Here is a 17,206-nt window from a genome sequence, read left to right on the forward strand (position 1 = left end):
CCAAAAAATAAGTCAAATAATAAAGAAAATTAATGAATCCTGAATGTGAATGTGTCGGCAGTACATTCACCTGTTATGAATATGACGTGTTTTCATGCGAAAGCATGATTTGCAAAAAAAAACAAGGCGCTACGCCCAGCAATTTGTCATGAGAGTCAGTAATAAAACGTAATTTGAAAACCAAGGAGAAATAGATACAGCGTTTGAAACAATTAATTGACAAACGGTAATAAATTTAAGGTGAAATTAAACACAATATTTTATGTGTGTTGGCATTTGAGGCTTGACCACTGCTGGAGGAATCGGTGTTGGTGTCAAAAATTGTTTAATCGGTGTTGGTGTCAAAAACTTTTAAATATAATCCCCGACGATGTCGGAAAAGAACATGGATTTACCACCTGGCACAACCATTCAAGCCGAGGTAAGGGTATTTAGGGTTTTCCCCTCAATGAGTTGAGGGTTTATGTGACTCTTGGTTTCTTTAACATAGATTTGTTGTTAAAAATATCTCCAAATTTGGTTTAAAACCCTTAACTTTGCAGAACCTTCACGTGGGTGATGTGCACAATCATGAACACCATCACCACCACCATCATCATCAAGTTGCAAATATCCAAACAGTTGAAGAACAAGGTAAAGTTTGAGGCTTGTGCAGTGAAACCAATCTGTTACCGATTGATTATTTATTAAATTATGCAAGGTACACGTAAAAACCTGGATCATTTGGAACAAAACTGTAATGTACAATAGTCAGCCTAAAGTGTTGAAAACACATAATCTATAGATTTTATAAATAGTATTTATATTTATGTAAATATTTATAAATACACTTTTTCTTTGATTATAGATTCAGTGTTAAAGGAGTGTGCAGACAAAATCCAGGATGCTCAGATGCAACGACTTGAATATGATGTTGTAGTTCATGGTTTGAATGTTCATAATTCCAAAGTACCATGTGTACATCCAATTCTGGTAGATTATGATGCCTACCGAGGTTTGGATCAAGAGCAAATAATGACATTTCAATCATCAGCCCACAACAAAGGCAAACCATTTCTCAAAAATGCTAAAAAAATCAACTATGATAGCTTGCTGACAACCATGATGGGAATGGGCTTTCTGGCACTGATTGGTCCCCCAGGCTGTGGAAAAACTACCTTGTCTAAAAGATTGGCAAAATCTGGCAAATTTTTCACAATTCTTCTTAAATTTATGGATATGGGTTTTAACTTTGTCCTCACCCTCAAACAGCTTTTAATTGATTTTCCATTTAATGATGTTGATAAAGCAACTCGAGATAATGCATTTAAATGGATGGTGAAGAATCCTGAGAAATGTGTAATTATATTGGATGGTTATGACCAGGCAAATTGGTGTCTTGATAATGAAAAACCACTTCATGCATCTTATGACACCCCACTATCAGTTCAGCAGCTTGTAGCTAATCTTTGTTGTAAAAAGTTCTTAGGAAAAGCCTTACTAGTTTTTACTTCTCGGCCTCATTCCATTCTTTCCATACCCTTTGATCTTTGCCCTAAAACTACAATTTATGTTACTGAACTTTCAACAGAAGATATGACAAAATTATTTCATGCATTTGCTGGTGATAAAGCAGAAGAGCTATGGAATAAATTGGACATCAAAGCTCCACAGTTAACAGAGTTGTGTCACAGCCCTTTACTTCTGCAGTTTATTGTGTTGACAACTTTACATGGGGATGTAAACCAAATCAATACAATCACCAAAGTTTTGAAAGGTGTCTTGGATCAATTGCAGTGCTGTGTCCATGCAAAAGGTCACTCCCTTGATGAAATAAAGGAAGCTCTTGGTAGGATGGCATATAATGGATTGGCTCTCCAAAATGTTGTGTTTACTACTGGTGATTTGGAGAAGGAAGGCCTTAATGATGTGAAAGTTCAAGATTTTGTTATAAAGGGTGCTCGACACTCCTGGTTCCCTGTCCAAAAGCTTTTTGAAGGCAACATGATTTTCTACTTCATGCACCAAATGCTGCAGGAAATCTTTGCTGCTATCTACATTTGTATGTTCATGCCAGATTCAGTATTCAATCAAATTGTTCACCAGGTAGTCAATGAGGGTCGCTGGTCAATGGTTCGACGTTTTATGTGTGGAATTTTGCTTGGCAATGGTCAAAGGAATAGTAAGTAAACCACTGTGTGTAATTTTGTTTCTACTGGTTAGAAAAGACCAAAAGGCTGTTGTTGAACTTGACAGAAATATTTAGTTTCAATACACATGCTTGAAATATATGCATAAAAATAAATCTATATCCAAAAAGTGCCACTTTAGTATGTACTTCTACATTTTTAATTATTTGTGTGTGAACCCATGTGTTTCTGCTCACAGAAACAAATAAAAGTAGGAACCTAATTTAAAGCATTGTTTGGTATAATAATGGAAAACTGTACTGCTCAAATAAATATATTGGCCTTTTGATTTTGTTTTGTAGAAAAATCCGAAAGGTTTTTCAATGAACTTGTTCAAAGTATGAACAAAGATGTTCGTGGCTTTGAATTAGTAGGTAAGATCTGTTTGTATTTGTATACCATATTAGTAAAGCTCCCTAAATGATATATGATTGTTACAAATTTAATGTAGACCCCATTTAAACTTTCTAATATTATATAGATCTGCTGGTTGATTTTCAAGAATGCTCAAATGATGTCAAGGATTCTTTGGCCAAGTTTCTTACTGACAAACTGATCTTCTATCCGATTCCGATTTCAGTCAGTGCAGTTCATGCATTGGCTGAAATGCTTCCAAGATTCAACCACCCTGTTGAGAGATTGTTCCTTGCCTTCTGTGATCTTAACTCAGACTCAATAAAGCTGATTTGTGAAGGAATTGACAAAATGAAATACATGGTTCGTCCTAAATAATCCTAACTTGTACTGGGAATGACTTTTTTATAATTGTTTTAATTTTTTGTCATATCGAACTACTAGTATGGGTGTTGTCCACACTTGTTTTGTTAAAGGGAAAATACAACAATTTAATGTAAAACAGTACTGGATTGGTATGCACATGTATGGGTAATGTATGGCAAAACTGTAATATAGCTTTTAAGACATCTTATATCTGTGTATCCTTGACAATTTAAAAAACATGCACAGCTTGGAATTTTGGATTTGAGTGGAAATGATATTGGACTGGATGAAATCAGAAACATTTCTAGTTGTTTAAACAAGGTAAAAGAGCTAAGGGTTAGAGGTTGTGGAATCACCAAACGTGGAAGGCAGCTTTTAGAGGAGGATATCAAAAACCTTAATCATGTAAGTATTTTTCTAAATACTAGAAAGGTATTTTTCTAGAATCCTTTAAAATTACAGTCGAATCCGGTTAATCACATAATCTGTTTAACTGCATCACAATTAAAAATACCAAACCGTCGCCCATCGTTTGTTAAACCGGATATTCGTATCGATTTTTGACGAAATATGCGATTAACCGGATTGATGATCTCTCGTGAAAGTCGAACAGATTAAGTTTTTCAAAAAAATGACGATATGATAGTAAAATCCTCCGGAGGTATGTTCTTTGAAAAAGACGTAGATGCATATTTGCATTCTGCACCAAATAACGCATCTAATTTGAACGTTGAAAGTGACACGTCTTGACTACAAAATAGTTTTGAAGGAGATTAAATCGGCGTTCCGTTTACCGCTGTGCGATAACTAGGAGTCGTTATCTCAAAGCCGTGCACATTGATCCTTTTTTGTTGGCTTATCTAATCGCCGATAGTGATATAACAAGCGTTTAAATAAAGAGTTCAACATGTTAAAATTACGAAACTGGTGTTCTGGCAATGACGCTGAGTGTAATTTCTTACTAAGTGCGAACTGCACCAAATTCGAAGTAATAAACTGTATTAAAATTTGATATTTGAACAATATCAAATGTAAAACAAATGGTTAAAAATGGTTTCTGTTTATGACCCGCCAAACAGGTAATGAGTGCAAAAATGTTGGATCGCAAGTAATCACACTATGTTGTTTAGATTCACGTAATTGGTAACGTGCCAATGATTGCCATATTTTCCGTCTTCTATTCATGACCTTGCGCAACTTATCAGGTAGATCACCGATTAAGAAAGGCATTTATTCCTATAGTATTTGTTGCTGGTTTAAATTTTTGAAGCAACGATCGCACGTTGATCACGTGACAGTCACGCTAATCTTGCAGCTGCAGTTTTGCTGAGTAAGCTAGAAAGTAGCGCCACAATCTGAGTCTTTAAAGGTTTGCTAAAATTAATTATTGTTTTTGTCAAGTGGATAACGGGGTATAACAAAAACTGATGCAGCTCGCCTTAGCTTTCTTGCGCTGTAGAATGTGTCGAAGTTGTAAGTTTGACCAGGTTTCGTCATGTACTTTCGGGTTTTGGCTTGCTTACAAATATGCACCTAGCACTTTGCCGCCTAACTCGATGGTTTGAACTAGAAAACGAAATAGGTCAGAAACAACAGGCCATTTTACGTGTAATTCAGCGAGAGCCGAGAGGTCTAGCACATTTATTAGGGAAACTACCCAAAACTAAAACGTCATAAACCGTCGTCATAGGGAAGTTCCCAAATTTAAATGTTGGGCCCTTTTCAAATAAACCTGACTGCAAGAGAAAGCACAAATCAAGCCATAGAAAGCACAAATCAACTGTAGCGTGTGCGCCAATTAAAGAGTGTGTGTGCGTTTCTACTGTTTCTTCAACACACTTGTGCGATTGTACCATAGCCACGACAGTTAGGAAGCATGACGTCATGTATTGCGCTGAGAGTAATAAATCTAGTTTTGACTTGAATGTACTTTTTTCAATTCTCGGCAACAAAAGATAGAAACTACTGCTCCGTTGCCATAGTTGAGCGTCACTGCAACTTTGTTTTAGGTGGCGAAGTGAAAATGAGCACGTTTGTTAACGGCGTGTAGGCTACTGTTTACACAGCAACCGGATTATCGCATAATCGGGTTAATCGCATCAACTGCCCTTGGCAAATCGATGATGCGATTAACCGGATTCATCTGTAATAATACCACACCTTGTATGTTGTATTTTCAGTTAAGTTGTTGGTCGTAATTTAAAAAATACATATTTTTAGTCTCCTCAGATAAAAGGTGATTTCGACAGTGACGATGAGACCTCTGATGAGAATTAAGATTTGTTTTAGCCAAATTGTGTTTTTGGAAACATTGTAACCAAGTGTGTTCTATTTTTGACCATTTCGGTTGCTGAGCGGTACCACTCCCAGTTTGTTTATAACTCAGAATTGTGTTTTGTTGTTGTTGCAGTAAGATGTTATATTCCGCATTTAAGCATTTTTTGCCAAAATTTCACTTGTATTATATGTTTGTAACTTGCCAAAGAAACGTACTGTTGCATGAAATCTAATGTTTGTATTTTTATTGCTATGCAAAAAAATCAGTTGAGTTTTATTTGTGGCATAATTGTTTGCAAACGTAAAGTTCGTCTGTATATACATTTGACATCGAAAACATTATAGATCTTTCACATGCTGATTTATATTTAATAGCTTTTGTTTCTTTTGGCAATGGATAACCAAGAGAACGAATAAAAAAGGGGAGTGAAGCTTTTTGGGGTTTAAATGTAACCAGTGGGTCGAGATAGACATGCCTGTTGCGACAATTAAGATCCGTATTTTTCTAAAGAATCAAAATGACCTTGTGTTGCAAAACGAGGTTTGGAGGAGAACAATGCAGAAGCAAAACAAGCAAGAAGGTTGAAAAACGTTTAAAACTCGAAAAAAAACATGATCAAATTGTAAAGACGTTAACAAACATGTGTGTCATGTTGTTTCCACACATAAAAATCAATTTCACAAATAAAATTAAATAATTAAAAACATACAAAATCTTTCATGCTCCGTTGTACGGGAAAACCCCGTTTTGTCAATTGAACTTGTGTCAACTTCTTAATTTTGTTTTTTGAAACTACATGCGATTTGAAAAACGAAGATTCGTATCAGTTGTTTTATTGATTTGTATGCAACCAAAAAAACGATTTCTAGTGGTTGTAAGTATTTTATTAACCTTGAGCAGCGTCACCAAAATGACGTATATCGAATCCTGGGAAGAATTTGTAAAGGCTGCGGAAAGACTTTATCAAAGTGATCCTAACAATGTAAGTTATTAAAACTTTTTTGGCTTATCACGCTGCTCTGTCATGTCAAAACAGAGAAATCATTTTTGTTAAATGTTGCAAGCATTTTTTATTATTTCAAGGTGAGATACACAGTCAAGTACCGACATTGTGATGAGAAAATGGTTCTCACAATTACAGATGACCAAGTTGTAAGTATTAGAGTTTGTTTCAATATCGCTTTTTCCAAACGAGTTGATTTAAAAAATCATGTACAGCACATGTTTGCTGTTAAATACTGACACTGTTAAAACCATAACACTACACCATTTCCCATGTACAGGTTGTTTTCCAAGGCAGAATCCTCTCTAGTAAATGTGTGTTTGTAAAAGTTATCGGCTGTGGAATATTTTGCATGCCTAGGGGGTTTGATGATTGAAAAAAGGTTTTAAACAGACTATATGTAAAAAAGATCTGCGGAAGAGGTTGGGTACGAATGCTCTAAATTTACACTAGCAAAAGGAAATTATTTGTTATATTACAAACTAACTAATTGATGAAAAATCGTTGTTTATTCACATTTAATGTCTTTTGAAATCACCTGATGTCTAACTATAGTGCCACTGAAAAATATGCTAATCCAAAACCAAAAATCTCATGTAGAGATTGCAGTATGCCACACAGCATGCACATGATGTAAAGAAGATGGAAAAATTCACAAGTTCCCTTCTTCGAATGATGGCACATCACTGACTGGGTCAGAGTTAATTGGGGATATGACGTGTTTTAGGAAACACATTACTTATGTTATACACTTGGAGGTGCTATTTTAAACTGTTCTGAAAACTCATTTAAAATGTTAGAGAACAACTTGCTGAAATAACTCTTGTTGTATGCTGACTAACTGGTCTGAACTTGCTTTATTTCACTGGCATTTATTTTAAATAATCTTTTGTTTTCAAGGCATATATTTTTTACAACTTTAAAGTGTGTTCATATTTCCAGCGTTTATTTTTTGTTTCACTTTTCTGAATACAAACACACCTAATTTTCATGTTATCTAAAGCGGAAACAAACATTGTGCTCAAAAGCAGAAATATGCAAAGTTCGCCCTAAAAGATTTAGGATGGATGTTTCTTTTTTCAAGAAAATGATTTGTTGATTACTTGTGTTTAAGTTCTTTTTTGCACAACAGTTTAATACTAAGCACTGATATATTCAGCTGAATAGTTTGTAAAGACCAAAATAAAAGAATATTACTATTTACCAGTACCCATTTTCAGTTTAATGCTTATGTGTTTGTCATTTGGGAAATTAACTTTTGTATGCGGGTAAGAATGATTTGGTTTGATGTCACACATGAATGTTCGTTGTAAGGGGGAAGAACTTCTACCGAACCAGCTACTACTAGTTTTTCATCCAGTACCTTAACAGGTAGCATGTTTGTTTCAAACCATCTACAAAGTCTGATTTTACGGTCTTCTATCTCATATTTCTTGAGTAAAGGTTGATTTTCTTTGAATATTTCTTCAAAAATAGGAGGCTTAACATCTGTTTCTTCACATATCACCACACATTCTATAGCATGACCATGTACAAATGTGAGTCGTTGTTCTTGAAGCAAAACTACACTGGAAAAAGCAAATGTTACTATATTTCAATTTTTTATTTCATAATGTCATGTCTAACCTTTTTGTTAAAACATCTATTGTGTACACCCACCCTCCAATTTCGCTTTTGTCAAACAAGGAAATTATAATTTTTTTATTCAAAAACTGTTTCAAAAACGTTACATGTACACCACTCCACTTCACGTCCATTTTTAGCTAGACGGCTTTATGCAAAATTGCTTAAAAAACAACAGAAACAAAAAACAAAAAATTGCATTGCGCGTAAAAGGCAGAAAATACTGTACAATAACATTCAACTTTAAAAACACGTTACGTACTGAGATTTGTTGCCCAGAACGCAGCGTGAATGGTGAATGAAATTGAAATGTACGTGTACCAGGCAAATTCTAGATTTCAGGAAATTTTATCCAACTTTACGAATTTTTATTTTATTACAGATAACGAACTAAAACAAAATGGAAATAATCACGTGGTGATTTTCTGTAGTGCCTTTCAAAGTACTAAAGCTTAGCGAGGTTTCAATTGTGTGGTTTTATTTTTTGAAATATTTTTACAATAAACGGACGAGTCTTGTTTTCGTTATTATTTTAAAGGAAGTGTTTTGTGGTGCTGGGTGTTTTGTATAATTTTTGTTTAGGTTGCAAAAAATCGTGCAGTCAATACTCGAGATGTTGTTGATTGAAAAATATTTTTACTAATTCAAAAGTTCAGAGCGGCAACGGACTATGGGAATGAAACTGTCAACTATTTACAAAACGCTATATTAACCTTAGAGCTTAGATACAATGTCTAGATCGAAATTGAGAAATGTTGCAAATACCTTTCATTAATGCAACACTGCAACAGTAGTACAGTACGATCTCAATTCTCATTAACTTGATTTTTTATAACAAAACTTTTAGGCAATAAGAACCAAACTAGAGTTCCTTAAGAAACCAAACTAGAGTTCCAGAAATCTCTAAAAAATCGAGTCTCCATTCTCGAGAAATAAATACAAATTTCTCGAGAAAAATTATGTCACATATCATAAACAAAAAGTAAATGCGACACCTCTTATCGTGTGTATTTTTCGTTTAAACTCACCTCTAGAGTGGACTGGGCACATAACTTTCTTATTTTGCTTCCGAAACAGCGATTTTTAATGTGCGTTGCCACTACATTTTCACCTTTCTTCAGTCGTTTACATTTTATTTACACTACATTTACATTTTCACTCTTCAGTCGGGTATAATATATACCCAAGTAAATACCGCATCAAACTAGGGGATACAACTGATATAATTTACAAAAAGCCAACACCACCTTGTGTCCAAATTGCTAAAACAATGCAACAAGTGGTTTCAGTATTTTTTACACTTTTTTTGCATGCTGAATTTCCTGTAACTAATACCTATATAAGACCAATATTTTCAATTGACCAAGCAACTAGTTATTATGGGTCAGCTTCCCTGAAGGGGACACATATTGATTTTACTCAAATTGTTTGTTTGTTTTTTCTTTTTTTTCTTCCTTTTTTTTTCTCCCCAAAGTTTGTCCGACTCGTTTTTCCATCAAATGTTTGATGGATTTGGCTGAAATTTACACAGATGGTAGATATAGTTATGTAGATGTGCATCCCACTTTGTTTTTGTTGATAACCCCAGTATTTACCCCGCTAGCCCCCTAAAATGGGTATTTTTCCCCCGAAGTTTGTCCGACTCGTTTTTCCATCAAATGTTTGATGGATTTGGCTGAAATTTACACAAATGGGAGATATAGTTATGTAGATGTGCATCCCACTTTGTTTTTGTTGATAACCCCAGTATTTACCCCGCTCGCCCCCTAAAATGGGTGTTTTTACCCAAAGTTTGTCCGACTCGTTTTTCCATCAAATGTTTGATGGATTTGGCTGAAATTTACACAGATGGTAGATATATTCATGTAGATGTGCATCCCACTTTGTTTTTGTTGATAACCCCAGTATTTACCCCGCTAGCCCCCTAAAATGGGTGAGTTTTTAAACAGTGTCAGAATTGAAATTGGGATTTCTTGTATAGTATGCCATTTATAGGTGTCAATTGTTGTGTTCAACCCTGTAGTCCTAACATTTACCCCACAAGCCCCTAAAGTGTAAAACGTATTTGTATGGTACTGGGCACCACAAACGAAAGATTTCTTTGGAGCAATAGTGTTACAAGGGCAACCACTTGTTTGTTGCTCGTTGGTGGGTTTCTTGGTGGTCGTTTTTGCGCCATGGCAGTTAGGGGCTTGTTAACAGCCCTATGATGTCAGAAACAGTAACGGTTGTTGCTCAAAATTTTAAACATTGGCGGATTGGGCTGAAATTTTGCAGTACTATTGATTGAGTCATTGTTTTTTTTTTATTTTTTAGTTTGTGTGTCGAACCCAATTAGTTGCCCTACTAGCCCCCTAAAATGGGTCAGTTTTTTTAAAACGTTAAATAGGACATACTTTAACCAATATCTGGGGTGAATCTAATTTTATAGTTTGTATTCTACATAGTATTATTATTTAAGCCCAGTGCCGATCACTGTGTTTTACCGTTTTACCCCTTGAAATGCATTATCTACAACTTTGCATGTGTGGGGACCCATGAGTTTTTGCCTGCAGAAACGACTAAAGTTATAAAAGACGGTGACTAATATGGGACCCAATGCAAAATAAGCATAGGAAATAAATTTATGTTTTAAAATAGGTTGGAAACAATGGATGGGCTCGCTCAATCAACCTGTAAAAACGTTGCATATGCCACCAATAGAGAATAATTGTATCATGTAAACTGTTCTGACAGGGTATTCCGGCTGAGTAAAACACATAACTTCTATAACAGTGGTTTCCAACCTGGGGTTCGCGGACTCCCAAGGGGTCCGTGAGATGGTTTCAGGGGGTCCGTGAAGGCAAACATTTGTAGTAGCATTAACAACAGTACAATATTTTTAGGTTCCCAAACCGTTTTACAATCCTGTATATAATGCACACTGTTTATCAAACCCTTGGATGAGGAAACCTTGTGATTGTTACCTCCATTGTGACATCACAACACACATTAACAATAGAATTCTTTGTGCCTTGTTTCAAGTATTGTACACCAGAACATTTATCTCTTCGTTGCATTGACTGCTACAGTACAGGACTTTATTAAGATTAAAGGACTGTGAAGGTTGATTAAAATTCTGCCCCCCCAAAAACGAAAGTATAATAACGTATAATGCAGGAAACGAAAGAAGGCTAAATTATGTTGGGGGTCCAGGGACAGATAGAATTTATAAAAGGGGTCCGTGACTACAAAAAGTTTGGGAACCACTGTTCTATAGGTTGCTTCGCGGGCCGCGTGTTTGAGACCCCTGTCTTAAATCATGTGGTGTTTTAGTACCAACTAATCTAATTACCATGGTTATTTTAGCAAAGGTGTGTCCTGTTTTCACTACTTAGCCTTAACACACACTCTTGCAACTTATTAAAACAATGCTTTTAGTCCCTTTTGTTTCTGCTATTGCCCAGCCCTATTTTAAACAACAGGTTTAATGCCATAATCTGATTCATTGCATGAAAAAGGTTGGCAAATTGGTTGCATGACTGACTGGATTGGCCTGTTTTACCACAAAAGCTTTGCAATTTTGTCAACGCCACATTAAAACAGTTCATCGAAATGCAAGGTCTTAAATGCTTACCTGTATTGACTTGAAACTTGTTTATTGGTAACATTGTGTAAAGGGTCTTTGGTTTAAACAATATGTTTGTTTGTTGTCTTTGTCATAGTTTTTGTTGTAATTTGATGAATTGTGGACATGGAGAAAAACAAGCTGTTTGTTGGCAACCTGCCATATAGTGAAACTGAATCATCAATTACCCCTTTCTTTGAAGAGTTTGGTCCAGTGGAGGATGTTGTGATTGTGCGTGACCGCAACTCTGGAGATTCACGGGGTTTTGGATTTATTACTTACACCAATGAAAGTGATGCTGAGCAGGCAAAAAAAGAGCTCAATGCAAAGGAGTATAATGGAAGAAAGTTGACAGTTCGTGAAGCAACGCCTAAACGTGGCGGCGGCGGTGGTGGTGGGGGTTATGGAGGTGGGGGTGGTGGGGGTTATAGAGGTGGTGGTGGTGGTTATGGAGGGGGAGGGGGCTACAGAGGTGACGGCGGCTATGGAGGGGGAGGATATGGTGGGGGTGGTGGAGGACAATATAATGATGGCGGCGGCTATGGAGGAGGGGGATATGGTGGAGGTGGTGGTGGATATGGAAGAAGTAAATTCAATTTTTTTGTTTTGGTCTGTTTTACATTATGAAAAAGTTCTTACTTTATATTATGACCATAGAATTTTCAAGACTATACTAAGTAGCAATGGAATACAATTTAAAAAATAATATTAAGTGCAATTTAAATGTTTAATTGAATTTTTACAGCCAAATTTTAAAATCTGTCACAAACTGTGACAAAATTTAACAACCCGATGTATGGCTAAAAAAAGTCCAATTACAGTTGTTTAACCTTTTTTTAAAAAAAATGGCTAAGTTAGTGGTGCATGTACTTTATAATTAAATATAAAAGATAATTAGAACCTTGCCCTGAGATAATGTCTAGCTCTTACTCACAATTTGAACAAAAGCAAATAGTTTTACCCACATATATCTTATCTTTTATCAGGGCCATCAACCACCAGTAAATCAGTTAGTATATCCCAACCCATATAGAATACCCTGTCACTAGGAAACCTTCTTTGTCTAAATGTCTTAAATGCCAAGTGGAATAGTTCACGAGGTACATAGAAAAACCACGGAGAAACAACTCCACAGAGTTTTTTGTGTGTTTGAAATGGGAGGTAAGATGCCCTGACAATCAATAAACTCTGTATATTTATTTTTATGTATATATAACCAAATATTTGTATGTGTAGCAATGTTTGCTTTATATAATGCAGACATGTATCGACTTACATACCATGTTTGCACAAAACTGTTACTTATCATAATAGAGAAAGTTATACACCATTATCCAATTTATTCTTTGTTAGTGATTTATATTGGTTCAGTATTCAGTAGGGTTAAAAAACATAAATAAAAAATATACTTGTTTTGGTTTTCCACAACAACTTTATTTTTTGTAACAGGTGGTGGCGGCGGAGGTGGCTACAGAGGTGGTGGAGGTGGAGGTGGAGGTCATTATCAAAATGATGGATATGCCGACTATTAGCCTTGATTCATTCTGCAAGTGTAAAGCATAGCAATAACGCTCCCTTGACTGAACACCAAATGCTGTTTCATCTGACAACTGTTTTGTAACTATGGTGGCCAACCTTATGAGCAAAATGCTTTTAACATGTCTTGTATTTTTTATTTCATGCTCAGTTTTGGGAGATGTGTTTTGTGCTTTGGCGCTGTTGAGAAAAAATGTTATGAAAAGTCATTTTGCAGTGAATACAGACAAATCGTGTACATTTTTTACTGTGCTGTGTGTGTTGTTCTTGTTACAGGCTTTTAGACAGTAGAACCAGTAAGTTTCCTACCTCTGAAATACGGTTTACATTTTTTTTAACTAGATATACATTGGTTTATGCTGCTATGGTAGTAATTAATTAAAAAAAACGTTCTTTAAAAGGTCGTGTAAAACTAGATGAAATGCAGACTTTAAACGGCCAGGTCAATTTCTTTAAATTTTCTGTGTTGTTTTCGAATCGACAGGAAGGGCACGTGCTTTGTATTTTTTATTGGGCTCCTCTAAAATACGCAATCTACTTATAAAACGTATGCAACTTTTAAAAATGTGGACGGTTCGGGCTTTTAGGGTCAGGGTGAGGGTTTATAATAAAAATAACACTATAATTTAGTTTTTGATGTCCAGTTTAGGCTTAATATTCACATGTGTGTTGAGAGTGTCAGAGTGGTACTAAATACCGTATGGTGCCGCATGTTAACACTTGTAAGAAAATTAAGCCCAAAAGGTATCTGAGATTAAATTATATAGTTATTTTTGTTATAAACCCTCACCCTGACCCTAATAGCCCTGCCCCTAACCGTCAACAATCAACATCTTAGTTAGTTTTTTTTTAGTAGATTGCGTAAATTGCGTAGATTGCGTATTTTGGAGTAGCCCTTTTTTATTTAGTGACAGAGTCCAATTTCGGTGTTATTGTGAATATTATGAAACGTCTGATTCGACGAGCCAAGATTAAAAAAGCTTTGCACAAGAATTTGAAATCTGCAAAATTAACAAAGGATCTTGATTTGTTGGTAAAGTATTGTTTGAAATTTTGTTTAAACTCGTACAGTTTATACTAAAGTTTTTGTGTCCGTTTTAAAAACTGTATTATGCTAATTAGGCATTGCTTTATTATTTTTGATCTGGTTCTTGTGATATTTTAGGTATGGCTTGACTCCATCATTTTTATCAAGCAATTGGTAAAGGACGTGGATTCACAAGCTAAAGAGAAAAGGTCACAGGTGATCGAGGCAAAAGACGTTAAACAGGTTTCAAAGGTATTGAACAATGCACTAAAACATAAATTTGTTGGCTAGATTGTCTTCCTGTTTTACTCTCTAATTAACAATTTATAACAGTCATAGACATTAACCAATTGTTGAAAAATGATTTTTTTTCCAAGTGCTTTTTTTCTAAAAGTTTTGAGGCATGCGATGAAATGCTTTCTGATTCCTAGAAAATTCTTCGTGCACATCGGTTATAAGCATGGAACACACAGAAAGTTATAAAACATCTGCTAACCCCTGGGTCAAGTCAACACACCATCCTCTTGATGACATGATCGCAATTTGCAATTCAGCAATGCCAAATAAAGTCAAGGTTTTTGTATTACTTTTTACATGCTAAACTTTAGAAAAACATTTGCTATAAAATGAGTGTAATGTACACATGCTATTTGTCACTATTTTCAGATAAAATTGAGGTAATCAAGTTTTAATGCACATGTTGTTTCATGACAAACTTCTCTTGTTGCATGAGCAGAGCCATGAAGAAAATCACAACATTACAGTCGATGGACAATATTTACGGATGCTTCAGGAACTGTCCCATGTTGCTGCTGACATTAAAATAACAAGAAAAACACTTTTAAAACTGGAGCTACATAAAGCATGTTGTGATCTTACTGAGGCAGATTCATTGGAATGCAAGCTTAAAGATGTTGGATTACTGACTGAAGATCTTGAGACAGTAATCAAGAGTCAAGAAAAATTGCGACAGTGTTTGCAAACACCATATCAAAGCAATCAGATGATCATTGAAGCTCAGTATCACACACATGCACTGGAGTTGTTTAAAAACATATGTAAGCCACACTTTTTATTACAAAACTAATGGTTAAAAAATAGTGTTATTTTGAAAACTTTTTAGGGGATTTTGGCTGTTTATGACATTGCATTCAGTTGTGTTTTAAATTAAAACAGGCAACAGTGCGTTCCACTGTAAAAGCACATTCCCTAAAGCAGTAGTTCTCAAACTGTTTGTCGCGACAGCCTGGTGTGTTGTGTCAATTTTCCAAGGGCGTCGCAGAATAGTTCCGTTTCATGGCTTTTTGTTGTTGTATCAATAAACAACTTTAATAATAAGTTATCTCATTAACTTTTATTTGCTGGTGTGTGGCAAGTTCACAAAACTTTTCCAGAGGCGTCGCAACCAAAAAAAGTTTGAGAATCAATGGCCTAAAGTGACATGTTTGCATTTTACAGCTTTAAGTCTATCCAATCTTCATGAGCACCTCGGCACTCTTGAATGGCACCGTCACAACAACTTAGAAAGCAAATCTGTGATTGATTCTCTTCAGCTCTTGTCACAGAGATGTTTAAACCTTGTTGATGTTTCTAACACTTTGAACCTTGTAAAATGATTTCAAGAAGTGTCACCAAATAGATTTGTTTTCAGTCAATGAAATAAAAGATCATACATCTGTTATATATATATGAGTGCTTGTATTGAAAATGACCACTTAAATGATAACTTGTATGTAGAGAGAACACACAAACTGTAGTTATCCATCTCATCTTAAGTACTTATGTGACTTCATTTCAATTGTTATATATGTTGTATTACAGTTTGTCATACTTTTGTGTAAAGATTTGTTTTTTGCAGTTTTGTATGTGCATAATCATTTAAACTTGTGTGTTTTTTAGGTTTATGTAGGATGGTTTTACTGTTGATTACTGAAATATAGAAACTTGTGACAGAAGTTGCTGTGAAATGTCTGCAATATCAAAAAAGCTTTGGGAGGGCAAACTTCCAGTTTGCTTTGAGTTGGCAAGTCATGAAGTGGACTGCCCTACAGAACCAGGAATGCTGTATCTCATGGTTGCAAGAACGTCTTATCTGACAATGTTTTCACAGCAAATTGAGGAGTTTTTTAACAATTACATTAATCTAAAACAGAAAGATGAAGTGTGGTTCGAGTACAATGGTTCTCCTCTGCGATGGCATTACCCATGTGGTGTGTTGTTTGATTTGCTGTGCAACCCTGCCACAGACTTGCCATGGAGTATCACTGTGCATTTTCAAAACTTTCCTTCAGATGTACTTTTGCGCTGCCCAGGTGATAATGCTATCGAGTCAAACTACATGATGACCTTAAAAGAAGCAGACCAAATCAAGCACAAAGGTCAAGTTATCAGCAACATGAGCCGTAACCAGCATATGCAACTGTGGCATGGCATTAGGTCAGAAAATTTTGATGAGTTTTGGACAATTAATAAAAAGTTCATGGAAGGTTTTGAAGGGCTGTGCACTTTTCGAAACATTCCTGTTCGCGTTTATTTTCAAGAAAAATTGTTACAGCGACAATTTGCAGCAGAAGAAACAACTTTAGAAACAGCGCTGAACAATTTTTTCCCTAACTCTTTTTCTCAGGATCAACAAACAATGAAAGTTGTAATTCAGGGCATTTCTCCACCCCTATCATCTTCCTTGCAATGGTTAAGTGAGAATTTAAGTTATGCTGATAACTTTTTGCACATTTGTGTTCATTCTATACCAGTGTGAGAAGCACCTCATGTTTAAAGATATATGTTGTGTGTGTATGTTTTTTTTTTCAGCATTGGACTTAAAATGTTTTGGCATGAATCAGTGTCAATGTATGTAGTCAAGAGTAAAACAAAATTTTGATGATTTATATAAAACAACAAGCAACAGGATATATTTTGGCTAAAAAAATGAATGTTAGATACAGAACAAGTTTTTGCAAACTTGTATATGACAATCACTTTGTAAAAATACATGTAATTATGGATTTTCCTCATAAACAATTAAGAAATGCTTTTTAGGCCCATGTTTTGCTTTTGTGTATTTAAACAGAGCATAAAAAATATTTGCCTTTATATGTAGAAAATAATTTCAAGCACTATCCTTGCATTGTACTGCTTTTCTTTGTGGACCTTTCTATATTTGCAATATTTCTTGGTTTGTCATGATATATTCTGTGTCGAAAAGGTTAATGTAAACTAAGCATTTAAAGCTTTTGTTTGTGGC

The 17,206-nt window shown here is 35.3% G+C and overlaps 6 protein-coding genes across 8 annotated transcripts; 5 read left to right on the forward strand and 1 right to left on the reverse strand.

The window, feature by feature from the left end:
• The first annotated feature begins 12 nt into the window (after positions 1 to 12).
• LOC145206419 (uncharacterized) lies at positions 13 to 5,596 on the forward strand. The gene is made up of 7 exons (XM_080078522.1): positions 13 to 421; positions 543 to 633; positions 848 to 2,161; positions 2,471 to 2,542; positions 2,650 to 2,885; positions 3,135 to 3,293; positions 5,109 to 5,596. The coding sequence occupies exons 1-7, from the start codon at positions 371 to 373 to the stop codon at positions 5,163 to 5,165; spliced, it is 1,980 nt and encodes a 659-aa protein (XP_079934648.1). The 5' UTR covers positions 13 to 370; the 3' UTR covers positions 5,166 to 5,596.
• A 308-nt stretch (positions 5,597 to 5,904) lies between these two features.
• LOC145206759 (signal recognition particle 9 kDa protein-like) lies at positions 5,905 to 7,158 on the forward strand. The gene is made up of 3 exons (XM_080078547.1): positions 5,905 to 6,148; positions 6,250 to 6,318; positions 6,770 to 7,158. The coding sequence occupies exons 1-3, from the start codon at positions 5,963 to 5,965 to the stop codon at positions 6,857 to 6,859; spliced, it is 345 nt and encodes a 114-aa protein (XP_079934673.1). The 5' UTR covers positions 5,905 to 5,962; the 3' UTR covers positions 6,860 to 7,158.
• A 45-nt stretch (positions 7,159 to 7,203) lies between these two features.
• On the reverse strand, positions 7,204 to 8,170 carry LOC145206743 (gem-associated protein 6-like). The gene is made up of 2 exons (XM_080078546.1): positions 7,796 to 8,170; positions 7,204 to 7,737 (listed from the first exon to the last, which is right to left on the reverse strand). The coding sequence occupies exons 1-2, from the start codon at positions 7,924 to 7,926 to the stop codon at positions 7,398 to 7,400; spliced, it is 471 nt and encodes a 156-aa protein (XP_079934672.1). The 5' UTR covers positions 7,927 to 8,170; the 3' UTR covers positions 7,204 to 7,397.
• A 3,289-nt stretch (positions 8,171 to 11,459) lies between these two features.
• On the forward strand, positions 11,460 to 13,178 carry LOC145206717 (uncharacterized). 2 transcript variants are annotated; one of them, XM_080078544.1, is made up of 2 exons: positions 11,460 to 11,985; positions 12,849 to 13,178. In XM_080078544.1, exons 1-2 carry the CDS (start codon positions 11,526 to 11,528, stop codon positions 12,929 to 12,931), a joined length of 543 nt encoding a protein of 180 aa, XP_079934670.1. In that variant the 5' UTR covers positions 11,460 to 11,525; the 3' UTR covers positions 12,932 to 13,178. The 2 variants fall into 2 exon arrangements, with proteins under 2 accessions (XP_079934670.1, XP_079934671.1); XM_080078545.1 differs by lacking the exon at positions 12,849 to 13,178 and adding an exon at positions 12,386 to 12,574.
• Positions 13,179 to 13,420: 242 nt separating this feature from the next.
• LOC145206675 (uncharacterized) lies at positions 13,421 to 15,861 on the forward strand. Of its 2 annotated transcripts, none has more exons than XM_080078541.1 (5): positions 13,421 to 13,968; positions 14,101 to 14,214; positions 14,394 to 14,530; positions 14,699 to 15,020; positions 15,421 to 15,861. In XM_080078541.1, the coding sequence occupies exons 3-5, from the start codon at positions 14,423 to 14,425 to the stop codon at positions 15,576 to 15,578; spliced, it is 588 nt and encodes a 195-aa protein (XP_079934667.1). In that variant the 5' UTR covers positions 13,421 to 13,968; positions 14,101 to 14,214; positions 14,394 to 14,422; the 3' UTR covers positions 15,579 to 15,861. The 2 variants fall into 2 exon arrangements, with proteins under 2 accessions (XP_079934667.1, XP_079934666.1); XM_080078540.1 differs by having other exon boundaries at positions 13,424 to 13,968; positions 14,394 to 14,536.
• Positions 15,862 to 15,910: 49 nt separating this feature from the next.
• On the forward strand, positions 15,911 to 17,167 carry LOC145206659 (autophagy protein 5-like). The gene has a single exon (XM_080078539.1). The coding sequence runs from the start codon at positions 15,929 to 15,931 to the stop codon at positions 16,718 to 16,720; it is 792 nt and encodes a 263-aa protein (XP_079934665.1). The 5' UTR covers positions 15,911 to 15,928; the 3' UTR covers positions 16,721 to 17,167.
• Positions 17,168 to 17,206: the final 39 nt, after the last annotated feature.

The sequence above is a fragment of the Phallusia mammillata genome, chromosome 1 (assembly GCF_965637545.1).
Source record: "Phallusia mammillata chromosome 1, kaPhaMamm4.hap1.1, whole genome shotgun sequence".
In the NCBI taxonomy this organism is placed as follows: Eukaryota; Metazoa; Chordata; class Ascidiacea; order Phlebobranchia; family Ascidiidae; genus Phallusia; species Phallusia mammillata.